General features: G+C 42.1%; 1 protein-coding gene across 4 annotated transcripts in view; it reads left to right on the forward strand.

Moving 5' to 3' along the window:
• CCDC178 (coiled-coil domain containing 178) overlaps positions 1-13,246 on the forward strand; it is a 321,895-nt gene that overhangs the window by 93,792 nt on the left and 214,857 nt on the right. For all 4 annotated transcript variants that reach the window (XM_084780437.1, XM_084780438.1, XM_084780435.1 and 1 more), the window contains one exon: positions 1,303-1,486. In XM_084780437.1, the coding sequence (XP_084636563.1) occupies positions 1,303-1,486 (184 nt within the window). The remainder of the gene's footprint in view (positions 1-1,302; positions 1,487-13,246) is intronic.

Genomic DNA, 13,246 nt, shown 5'->3' on the forward strand with positions numbered 1-13,246 from the left:
CACAATCAGTAATTATACAAATGCTACATTCTTAGTGCTTTGGCTATTTGTATTTGGCAGCCCTGAAGAAAACATCTTTCTCATCTTAGTGCTTCTAAAATTCAGAATATAAATCAATATCTATCATACCTTGTCACCATCAACTTAAAACATCTATCTAGACCTAAAAGCATCTTAACCCCTAAACAACTAAGCTTAATAGTAAAACTAACTATCTGGTTTTCAACCCCATCACAGACTTGAGAAGGAATAAAATTCTTTATCTGAGTGTACTGGAGAGCAAGTTAGTAGCTTTCCAAATAAGATGATGAGAAACTTTGCTACCTGAATGGTCACATAAAACTCTCTATAATGTTGGAGCATTATCTTCAGCCTTCTGGCTCAATAAAACTGACAGACATATTTGTGAGGCAGGAACTATTGAGGATTTGCTTACCCTGTCTTGCCAGAGCTTGGCCGTTGACTCTACCTGCATCTAAGCTTGAGCTTGTGTGTGTGTGTGTGTGTGTGTGTGTGTGTGTGTGTGTGTGTGTATGTGTGTGTGTGGTTTTTCGAGACAGGGGTTCTCTGTGTATCCTGGACTCACTTTGTAGACCAGGCTGTCCTTGAACTCACAGTGCTCCATCTACCTCTGCCTCCCAAGTGGTAGGATTAAAGGCATGTGCCACCACACCCTGCTCAAGCTTGCCCTTTTTAAGGCAGAATTCTGTCTATGGTAGAAACAAGGATATTTTTCCCAGTGGCTTGTTTGCCACATTTGAAACCATCTCCATAAGGAGATTCCTCAGTGCTCTTCATCCTCTTTGAGGTAGGCTGGGTGTTATCAGGAGTTAACCGCTCTCATTGTCAGTGAATCTTTAAAATAATAAAAACAATTTAAATGCCATATCCTGTATGTCTCTGAGTTTTTGAAGACTTTATCTATTTTACTTTATCTTTCTAAAAAGAAAAGTGGTAGACAAGAGTGCCAAAGGTATATTACTTTTAGGCTATGATCCTAGGGCATCAGTAGATCTCAACATGTGTGCACAGGTATTGTTGAGAACACATTGCTCTGGAAGCTAAGCCTTTCCTGTAACTCATATACCTCTAAGACTAGGTGTAGTTGCCAACTTGGACTAACCAGCAGGAATGCACACGGACATCTTAGACATGGGTTATCTGTTCAGAGTTAAGTTAACTGCTTGCTCATTTTGTAATTTTGCCAAGACAAAGTATAATCTTTTTATTATTATTAAATATATTTGTAAAATAAATATTGTCTTAGAATAAGTGCATTGGTTTTTTCCCCCTTTTTTATAGCATAAGGAAAAAAATGGAATATGAGGAAGAAATCCAGTCATTGCTTCAGGAGAAGATAAAAAACAACGTTTACCTCAAGCAGCTCTACAAGCAGGCTTACCAGATTGGGGCTATATACCATGTAGCTAAGCAAAAAACGGATGAGCTGGAAGCTAAAATAGCAGACACGAGAAAAAAGTTCAAGGTTAGGCATCATTGCCATCTCTTAACTGTACAAAAGGAATAATTAATCTGAATTTTCTTAAGTTAATCTTTCTTTGTAGTTAGATTTTACTTTAAGGTTTAAGAATTTTCTCAGAGCCCTGGTAAAATGCCTGCTACACAAGTGTAATGACCACACACACACACACACACACACACACACACACACACACAGAAGTGTATATTACCATGTACATTCAATACACACCACAAAAAATCTTACAATCGTATGGTTAAGATGTGTGTAGGCATGGAGTAGCATTCAAAATCAAATCCAGATCTTTTTCGCACACATTAGACAAGTGCCCTACCAAGTGAGGTACATGCTAAAGCATGTCATTCTTTTTTTAAGTAATTTATTCAGATTACATCTTAATTGTTATCCCCTCACTTGTAATTTTCCATTCCCTCCTCCTTCCCTCTTTCATCCTATTCCCCTCCCCTAGGTCTGTGGCAGAAGGGGACCTCTTCCTCCACCATATGATCACAGCCTATCAGGTCTCATACTGGTAGCCTGCTTTATCTTCCTTTGAGTGCTACCAGGTCTCTCCACCAATGGAAAGTGGTCATTAGGGGGCAACAGAGTTCATGTCTGAGTCAGTTCCTGTCCTCCACACAGCTATGGAGAATGTGCTGTCCATTAGCTAGATCTGGATAGGAGTTCTAAGTTTACTGCATGCATTGTCCTTGGTCGGTACAGTAGTTTGAGCAGATCCCCTGGGTCCAGATACGCCAGCCTTAATAGTCTTCTTGTAGGTTTCTAGGACCCTCTGAGTCCTTCTATTTCCCCATTCTCCTATACCTTTCTCACCTGGAGTCCCAGTAGGAAGTCCCAGTATCTATCTCAATCTCTGGCTAAGTGAAGACATTCCAGGGACATCTTTGTTGGGCTAGTGTCCAAATATAAGTGAGTATATACTGTGAGCATCTTTCTGGTTCTGGGTTAACTCACTCAGGATGACCATTTCTAGTTCCATCCATTTACCTGCAAATTTCAGCATTTTCTTGTTTTTAATTAGATGAGTAGTATTCTACAGCATAAATGTACCATAATTTCTTCATCTACTCTTCAACTGAGGGACATATAGGTTGTTTCTAGGTTCTGGCTATTACAAATAAGGCTGCTATGAACATGTTGAGTATATGTCCTTCTGTGGTGGACCATCTTTTATGTATATTCCAAGGAGTGGAATAGCTGGGTCTTCAGGTAGCCCTATTCCCAGTTTTCTGGGAAAGAACTAGAGGGATTTCCAAAGTGGTTGTACAAGTTTGCACTCCCACTAGCAATGAAGGAGTGTTCCCCTTTTTCCACATCCTCTCCAGCATATGCTGTCACTTGAGGTTTTGATCTTAGCCATTTGTAAGATGGAATGCCAGAGTCATTTCAATTTGCCTTTCTCTGATGACTAAGGACATTGAGCATTTCCTTAAGTGTTTCTCATACATTTGATATTCCTCTGTTGAGAATTCTTTGCTTAGTTCTGAGCCCCATTTCTTAATTGGGTTATTTGGTTTGGTGGTGTTTAATTTCCTGAGCTCTTTATATTTTTTGGATATAAGACCTTTGTCAGATGTAGAGTTGGTGAAGACCTTTTCCCAGTCTGTAGGCTGTTGCTTTGTTCTGTTGACAGTGTCTCCTGCCTTACAGAAGCGTCTCAGCCTCATGAGGTCTCATTTATTGTTGACCTTAGAGCCTGGGTTGTTCAGGAAGTTGTCTCCTGTTCCAATGAGTTCCAGGCTCTTCTCCACTTTTTCTTTTAAGATATTTAGTGTCTCTGGTTTTATATTGAGGTCTTTACTCCACTTGGACTTGGAGTTTTGTGCATGGTGATAAATATAGATCTAATTGCATTTTTCTACATGTAGACATCCAGTTAGACCAGCAATATTTGTTGAAGATGTTATCCTTTTTCCATTGAATAGATTTGGCTTCTTTGTCAAAAATCAAGTGTCCATATGGATTTGTGTATAAATTTATTTCTGGGTCTTCGATTCAATTCCATTAGTCAAACAGCCAGTACCATGCTATTTTAATTACTGTTGCTATATAGTACAGCTTGAAGATAAGCTATGGAGTTTCCTCTGGATGATCTTACATTTTACAGGATAGTTTTAACTATTCTGGGTTTTTTTTCCCATGTGAAGTTGAGAATTGATCTTTCAATGTCTTTCCCCTGAGGTAACATCTATCCTTGTGACTGAGATGTGCTTCTTGAATGCAGAAGAATGTTGGGTCTTGTTTATGCATCCATTCAGTTAATCTGTTCCATCTTATTGGAGAATTGTGACCATTCATGCTGAGAGAGATTAATGATCAGAGACTGTTAAGTCCCTTGATTTTGATGTTGATTGCAGCAGAGTATTTGTGTGGTTATGTTTTGCAACCATGAAGTTATCTATTTCCTGTGTTATTTTGGTTGTGGCTTGTCACTTTGGGATGGAGTTTTCCTTCTAGTAACTTCTGTCGGGCTGGAATTGTGGATAGGTTCTCTTTGAATTTGTTTTTGTCATGGAATATCTAGTTTTCTCCATCAATGGTTATTGAAAATTTCACTGGGTATAGTAGTCTGGTCTGGTATCTGTGGTCTACTGGGATTGCAAGACCTCTGCCCAGGCCCTTCTGGCTTTTATGGTCTCTGCTAAGAAGTCAGGTGTAGTTTTGACAGGTTTGCCATTATATGTTACTTGGCCTTTTTCCCTTACCACTTTTAATATTTTTGTTGTTGTTGTTCTGTACATTTTGTGTTTTGGTTATTATTTTGTGGGAGGATTTTCTTTTCTGGTCTATTCTATTTGGGTGTTCTGTAGGCCTTTTGTATGTTTATATGCATCTCCTTCTTTAATTTGGGGAAATTTACTTCTATGATTTTGTTTAAAGTATTTTCAGGGCCTTGGAGTCAGGCGTCTTCTTTTTCCTCAATGCCTATTATCCTCAGGTTTCATCTTTTCATAGTGTCCTTGATTTCTTTGATGTTTTGTGTTAGGAATTCTTCAGAGTTAATATTTTCTTTGATGGTTGCATCAAGTTCTTCAATTGTATCTTCTACTCCTGAGATTTTTTTTCTCCATCTCTTGGATTCTGTTAGAGAAGCTTACCTCTGCATTTCCTGCTTTCTTCTCTAAGTTCTCTGATTTCCACTTTTCTTCTGTCTATTCCTTTATCATTGTTTCCATTTTCATCTTCAGATTTTGAACTGCTTTCTTGATTTCTTTTATCTGATTGTTGGTATATTCCTGAATTTCTTCCAGTGCCTCTTTATAGGCCTCTTTAATGTCTTCAATCTCTTTGGCTTTCTTTCTGCATTTGTTTATGAATTTTATTCATTTCCTCCATTATCATCTTCATTACTAAAGATTTGAGGTCATTTTCTTGTGCTTCATTTGTGTTTGAGTTCTCAGGGTTGAATTCTTGCTGTCTCTGATGTTGGGAGGTAATTTCTGCTTCACTTCACTGGTTGTTGAGAGTGGTTTGTTGGTGAGTGTCTATCGGTCTTGAACCCTCACATGTGCATAACAGGGAACCCTTCCCTGGATCAGGCAGGTGATCTGGTTTCAGCTCTAAAAGACTTTGCTCCACACCCTGGCCTCCCCGCTGTGTCATCAGAGGCAGGTGATGGTGCTCTGCAGCCCACGCATCAGTTCTAGGTAGTGTAGATAAAGCTCATCATGTTGCCTTAGGCTGGGTTTTGAAAACCCTGCCCTCTAGCACTGGGGCTTTGGGGGCCCAGGATCAGTCTACTCCAGAGTACTGGAACCCCTGCTGGCCTGTGGCAGTTGGCTAGGCTTCTGCTTCATCAGTCCAGGTTGTGGGACCTAAGTTCAGTCCCACCTGAGAGAGCAGATACCACCCTTAGGATTGTGGCTGTTGGCTAAGCTTCTGTGTGATCCCTTCATATGGATTCAGTCCTGTCTGAGTGTTCTGGAACTCCCGCTGGGTTGTGGCTGCTGGCTAGACTTCACCTGAGCTTGCAGAAGGGCTCCCTGGGTTGGGGTGGCTGGCTAAGTTTCTGCTGGATCCCCTCAGGCTGTTTCAGTCTCTCCCATGAGTGTGGGAACCCCTGCTGGGCTGTGGGGGCTGGGTAAGCATCCAGGCTGATCCATTCAGACCAGTTCAGTTCTTCCCAAGTGTGCAGGAACAGTCCACTGGGGAGGCTGGCTTGGATTTTGCCCGATCTGTTTAGACTGTGCCCCCTTAGATCAGACAACCCAGGAGTGAGACTATGGAACTGTAGCTGAAGAAGATGTCCACATCTGCCTGGGCCCCTGTATGGGCCTTGGGTCCCTCTGTGGACTGGTGGGATGATTTGATGTCAGATCTATTCTAGATCCACATTCTTGGCTCCCCCTGGGCCAGCAGACACTAATGCTGTTCCTCTGTGGCCCACAGTTTAGTCAGAGAGCGAGAAAGAAAGAGTGCTGAGTTGGGCTTTTGATATTGTGCCAGCATAATGCAGGCATCTGGGGCTTTCTGTGGACTGTCAGGGTGGTCTGAGGTCAGATCCACCCATTTTCCTGAGTTTTCCCCAGGCCAGCAGCTCCAGACTCTGGTGCTTCACCACCACAGTTCAGTCTCAGATATCGAGTCCATGATACAGAGCAAAGCTGCAGCTCACAGGTGGGTACAGGTCCAGACTCTGTGGACTGGACACCTGTGCTCAGTGGTCTAGCTGGATGGCCTGAGGCCAGATCCACCAGTGTTCTGCACTGTGGGGACCCCTCTCACTCAGGGCTCTCCAGATCTTGCAGTCTGTAGCTCCCAGCTGGGTCCCTAGTCTCCATCATGCAGATCAGATACCATGCATATTTGGCACTGCCATTCTGGATCCCCTTCAAGGCCCATTATTCTTAAACCACATCTAACATGCAAGAAAAAAATCATATCTCTTCAAAGGATCAGTTAACTGATCAACTTTTTATCTATCTTTTGCTATGACCAGCTCTAACTTCTGGAACCAGGAATGTGGAACTGGGTTGAGTTTTCTCATGTACACATAATTTATATGTTAGTGAAGATGCTATAACATACCCTGTATCCTCTATAACACATGAATAGGGTGTGCCTCATCAGGTTTGCAAGTTAGTATGAGGAACTTTCTAGGCCACAGTGCTACAGAATCAAATGCTCATATGCCTTGAGTCACCCCTATTTGAGTAATAACCAGTTAGCCGTCACCGCCTACCATTTGTCGCTGTGTCAGTAGTGGCTTCTTGAGCTGGAGAACACATGCAGAGGATGTGTCCCTCTATCACACAATTGTCTTTTCATCGACTGGCCTGCATCATGAGTGTGGTACTGATGACTGGACCTGAGTCCGCGTTCATTCTGGGAAGCTCTCTACCTCTGAATTATGTTCCCCACCATGGTTTTCTTGCAGGCACATTTTAATCGTTGTTGCCATGTGCTGAAATTAACACAGAAGATAATTACAACCATGTCACTTGTGGGTTATTTTAGAAATGGACTAGCTACAGAGGTAGAATTTCTGAATAACACTCTTATAAGTTAATACATTAGTAAAATGCCAAGTATGTTTTAGGCAATTAATCCTGAGTAATCAAAGATATCAAAGAACTTCTAGAAATTTCCAACCATATCAGATGACCTGTCCCAATTTCTCCAAACTTCAGTATATACAACCAACTTATTCAAGAAAAGAAGTGTTTTCCTAGATGGCAGGTTAAGAGTCAGAAGCTACACTACAGCAGGAGACAGGTCATAGCCATGCATCTTCAGTCAAGTCTGGTGTGGTGGTGCATGCCTTTAATCCCAGGACTTAGTAGGCAGAGGCAGGCAGATCGCTGTGAGTTCAAGGCCAGCCTGGTCTACAAAGAGTGTCCAGGATGGCCAAGGCTAACACAGAGAGACCCTGTCTTGAAAAACAAAAAAGAAAACAAAAAAAGCTGTCACCAGATGTTAAGTTCTTCTCAGCCTTTCAGTTGAAAGCTTCTAAGCAAGCTGAGAAATTCTGGTATTATTCTGAGTTTAATGCAATCCTGTGGAACACTGGATAGATTGAGTCTCTAGCTCTGGATTAGATTAATAGTGGGGACTCACCTTGAAGGGAGGAATGGGGTAGAAGGAAAACCTTATCTGCAAAACTACTTTTTGTGAGGCTGTGTGCTGGTTCATCTTGTCAACATTGCAGGATTTACAGTCACCAGGGAAATGCATCTCTGACAGACCTGTGAAGGATATTTTAGATAGATTAATCAAGGCCCGAATGCATTCCATGGGCTGGGGTGCAAGACAGAAGGAAAGGAAGAGAGAAATTGAGGATCTGTTCACTGCTTTCTGTTTCTTGACTGGAAAGAGTGCAAATGGCTGCCTATTGTTCCTATTGCCATGACATCCTGTCATAGTGGGCAGACAGAATGTGCCCTTGAGCCTGAGTCGGAGTAAGCCCTCCTATCCATTGCTTACTTTTGCCAGGTGCTTAATTGCAACAAGAAAACAAGTAAGCAATGGGAGCTATTTATTTATGGTAATTTAATTGTTTTAATATCCATGCTACTGCATAATTGTTATGAGCACATTCATTTGGGATGTAATTGTGCAATATGGAGAGAACTTCTGATTCCGGCTTGGTAGCTACTGAAGCACCACACCTACACTTTGGCAAGCAAAGTTTTCTAATCCAAGCTCAAAATTTAAAAGTAACCACATGAGAGGACACACTTTTACTACAAGAAGTAAAAGAAAATGATCCTTGGAATATTCTAATTCACACTAATCCATTACTTATCTTTTATCTTTAGAGAACCATGATTTCTAGTAAATAATCTTTCAATTATTCCAACTAGTCTCAAACTCTTTGCTAGAGAAAATCCTTGGCCCACATTCCACATTCCATAGCTGCAGTAGACTTCTATATCTAGCTTTGTTTCCCCCACTTTCAGTAGCTTACATATAGCCAAAGTCCAATCACATTACATGGAGAATTCTAGAAAAAAATATTGTTCAAACTCAGGGTTTGAACAATGTTCCCTGAGTGACATGGTAAAACCTGTGCAACCTGCTCTATTGGTTCTGCCTTATGGGCCAGTCATCCCTCTGTCCAGTGTATCTGCTTTGAGAATCTTGCCTGCCAGATGTCATCTTACATTCCAAATTAACTGTATAATTTTGCAGTGCCTTTATCACATATCAGTTTTTCACATATATGAAATTGGGAATCTTCTTTTCTCTAAAATTATTGTGGGAAGAAAGAGATGCCTTTTAGTATTTATCCAGATAACACAAACCGTTTTTAACTGTTGCAGCAAACAATTATTATTGTATATTGTTTACAGTGTGTTGTTAACATTCTACACACTTATCCCATTTGTAAGTAAACAAATGCAAGAGCTAAATGTCTGCTTCGTTAATTTTTTTTTCTTCAGCCTGAATAGCGAAGTCTTTATGTTTCTCTCGGTTACTTTCTTTTCTTTCTTTCTTCCTTTTTTTTAAATTTAATTTTATTTTTTTATTGTGGTGTTGTGGTGTTTTGTTTTTACATTAATCGCAAAATGATTTCAAACTTTACATGAATTCTACAACATTCTTAGCTCCTGTCCATCATTATTTGGTTAATGGCGGCCAACTTCCTGATTCTAAGCAGAGCTTTGTTTATGCTGAGTGTTTCCTCCGAGTTTCTGTTTGGATGTGTGTTTCCAGACAAATAGCGCACCAATTGGCTTCTGCTTTTCAGCGGTTTTTATTCTGGCACAGCGGTCTCCAGCAGTTTCACAGCTCTCTGCTGCCACCTTCTGGTTTGTGGCTGCTAAAACCAGGCAGCAAGCTGGTTCGCGGTGAATTCTTGCCTGCTTCCACAAGGCTTGCGTTTCTTTTAAAGCCAAGGCTCCTTACATGTTCTTTGAAGTAATCTTTGGATATCTTTATTCTTTTGCTCCAAAAATCAGAATTCAACAATGTGACAGAGACCTTATGGCCTTCTCAGCTTAAAATACTTACCCTCACACCCTTTACCAGCAGCTTCCCTGATCCCTCCTCTGAAGAACTCGGTAATTGCAAATGTAGACAGAGACACTGCCTGAAGCTGTGTGTCAAAAGTGGGCACAGAAGGGGTGCTGTCCCACTCCAGAGACCTCACTGCACGGTGTCCGCATCTCTGTGGAGGGCACAGTCCCAGCTAATCTTTGGCCAAACCCGAGGGCAGTAAAATGTAGGTCATGGACAAAGAACCTCAAAGGCCCCGGGCTCCCTGCAGGAAGAAGACTGAAGACGCCAACCGCCCATAGATACAGGGTGTGGAGCCCTTTGCCAAGCTCTTGTGTGTCCTCCCACTGGCCTCTTCTGAGAAAGCTTAACTTTCCCTCAGCGGCCGACGAACACAGGGGCCAGCAACATGTCCCAAATCGGAGTTCAAAAGAGTAGATGGCGGGCACATAAAAGATGCCAACGTGGAAATGTTCTGGACATTTTGTTGGTGTGTGATGAGCACTGCAAAGTGTCTTTATCTATTAAAACGTTTTGTTTTCCCCAGCAGTGGCCTTCAGCATTAAAAAGAGGCGGCTGGGTAATGCTGAGATGGATGGTAAAGCCCTTTGCTCTTGCAGAGGATCTGAGCTCCACTCCCACTACCCACCTGAGGTCTCACAAATGCCTGTAACCCTGGCTCCAGAACACCCAATGCCCTCTTCTGACCTCTCCAGGCACCGAACACACACACACACACACACACACACACACACACACACACACACACACACTTGTACACAAACAACAGCAGCCATCTTTCATCCCATTTACTTTTTAGTAATCGCAGAGCAGACAGGGTTTCTCTTGATGTAGATTTATTGTTTTGTTCATCCCCAGTTCAACTCAGGTTGAGATGCCCTGGAGAGGAATGTGACATTTGTCATAACAGCCTGTCAATTAAGCATATCAAAAATCACATGACAAACGTTATTTTTCTGATCAAAAGGGGTGTTAATTCTGAACACTTGGTCACAGTTACAGCCAATGTCGACCCAGCCCCACCCAATATACATAACAGGTAACCAACTTCATATTTTGAGATAGATGGAGTTACTAGCAGACTGATCTCTTCACCCCAAGTCTCAGTTTTAGCTCTCAACAACTTCTAATATAGGCTCCTAAAGCACACCATTCCAAGACAGACCCCTGCAGTGAACGCCTGGGAAGGCTGGGTCCTCCAGGAAAGGGATGAGAGAGAATCCGTGGCCTTACATAGGACTGCCTATCACTCCGTAGGGTCTTAAGAAAATCATCAGGAGGCCAAACCACTAAATCAAATCCCTTCGATGCACCAGGTTGTGTGAATTAGCATTCCAATTCAGGCAACCATGGGCAAGGTGCTTGGACAAAGACGCTGCCAGCTTTATGTGTTTAGATAATTTAAGTATTTGTCTCCATTTTCCCATATGGAAATAACACAGGTAATAACAGCGATTTTGTATATTTAACCATGAAGTTAAGGTAAGGTGGTCACACACAGTAGGATGTTCCTATTTTAGCCACCTCTATCCATAGTGCCATTGGGATTGGCCTGTTGAGGGCACCATCTCTGTCTGGTTCATTGAGAGTTACTGCCTACATTCTTCTCTTTGCTTGAAGCCATCTCCTTTCTCATGCAGATTAGACCTGGGAGCTGATACTCAGCAGGTCCCTCTTGGAAACTTAGCCCAATCTGGAACAAATCTGATGGCCCATACGTGCTCATTGGCTCTATGTGGTGTTGAGCAAGAAGGATGGAGAGACTATATTACAGTTCGTCTTGTCTCCCTCTACCCAGTCTTACCTCATTCTTCTTGTGTCCCCAGGGTTGATGTACACAACTTCTCAATATCCCATATACCGACCTGCAGCCCATACTCAGCCTTCAGGAACACGTCCTAGGAACATAAGCTGTCCAGAGAGGTCACCCTATTCTTTAGCTATACCCAATAACCTAAAATGTCTGTTTATACAGGGCTCATCTTGTCTTATTCATCTTTTGTGCTCTCTGGGGTGTCTTGAAGGAAAGTGGCAGAAGTCTCTTCAGGAAGTTTCCGCCCTCTAGGTTATCTCCAAGGATCCTGTGGTCCAGTTGTTTTCTATAAGGAGAATGCTGGCCCAGAAAGCCCTTAGGCAATGGTGCTGGAACATTCTTTTTTATTATTATTAATTTATTCTTGTTACATCTCAATGGTTATCCCATCCCTTGTATCCTCCCATTCTTCCCTCCCTCCCATTTTCCCCTTATTCCCCTCCCCTATGACTGTTCCTGAGGGGGATTTCCTCCCCCTGTATATGCTCATAAGGAGCATTCTTAAGACTTGGGTAAAGTGTGACTTTAGTTGCCCAGTCAGCATTAGATGCTTTCCTTCTGGACAAGAGAGGTTGTAAGCAAGACAGAAAACCTAGGTAATCCCTCTTAGGCCCTGAAAAGGAACCTGTGGGACTATGGATTCCTTTACTGGTAATTGGGTGCATAGGTTCCATATAGATACCAATTTAAATAGCACCATCTCTTTTTTCCCTTCTTTACCTTTTTTCTTTGAATGTGCACATTCATGTCTTTGAAGGTTTGTGTGCATGAGTGTGTGTGTGTGTGTGTGTGTGTGTGTGTGTGTGTGTGTGTGTAGGCTTCTGCTTTCTTCTTGGGAGCATCTGTCTTATCTTATGAGAAAGGGTCTCTCACTGACCTGGAGCTCACCAAGTAGGCTAGGCTGGCTAGCCACCAAAGTGCAGGGATCCACCTATCCCTAGCTCCATGCTGTGGGGGTCAAACACAGGCACAGCCATGCCTAACTTTGTACTTGGGATGTACTTCTTACATCCGATCACTTTGTTCGTTGAGGAGTACCTCCTCTTTCAATAAGGTGGGACGAGCTGTGGTGGCCTCAGGACTCTGTGTTTACTTTGTAATATCTCATCCACTGCCTACCTTCCTTCTCCTTTGCATCCACAAGCTCTTTTGATGCAATATTAATTTCTCTAAAAGAAGACACTTAACATCACAGAAAACACTGGTTTACTCTCTCAGGAAATGACAACTTAAAAATGAAACAAACTTTGAAAAATGAATTCATTTTAAGGAGAAGGAAAAACACACTAATCTGCCTACATTACAGCCAGTGGTCCCGAAAGTACACTTAATGTCCTTTCCTTAGTGTTTTGATGAAGAAAGGATGTACCTAATCTGATAGTTGTTTCAGTCTTCAGCTCTGTTTCTCACCATTCACTGTCTTATGACTGCAACACACATGCTCATGTGCATGCATAAACACACACACACACACACACACACACACACACACACACACACAGAGACACACACACACACTTTGGATTATCTTTGTAGACCAGGCTGGCCTTGAACTCACAGAGATCTGCCTGTGCCTCCCTGGAAGCTGGGATTACAGGTGTGGGCCACCAAGACAGGCAAAAAACGCATCCTTTTATTTTAAAAAGTTACTGTGTTGCTTATCACCTTTGCATCTTCTTCACTGTAGCTACACTTTGTTGTTACTGTTGTTTTGGTCAGTGTAAGAGCTTTATTGTCAACTTTGCATGATCTTTTTACCCATAAAAGAGCCTCAGCAAAGGATTAGTTGTTTCCATTACGTTGGCCTCTGAGCCTGTCTGATGGGGAGTCTCTTGACAAAATTTAATAAGCTCTAAAGACTTGCCCACTGTTGGTGGCACCATTCCTTTGGCAGCAGTCTTGACTGGTGAACAACTGAGAAAGTGAACTGTGCTCTAGTGTGATGCATTAATTATTTGTCTTTGCTCTTGCCT

Source organism: Acomys minous (genome assembly GCF_964271855.1).
Source record: "Acomys minous genome assembly, chromosome: 4".
In the NCBI taxonomy this organism is placed as follows: domain Eukaryota; kingdom Metazoa; phylum Chordata; class Mammalia; order Rodentia; family Muridae; genus Acomys; species Acomys minous.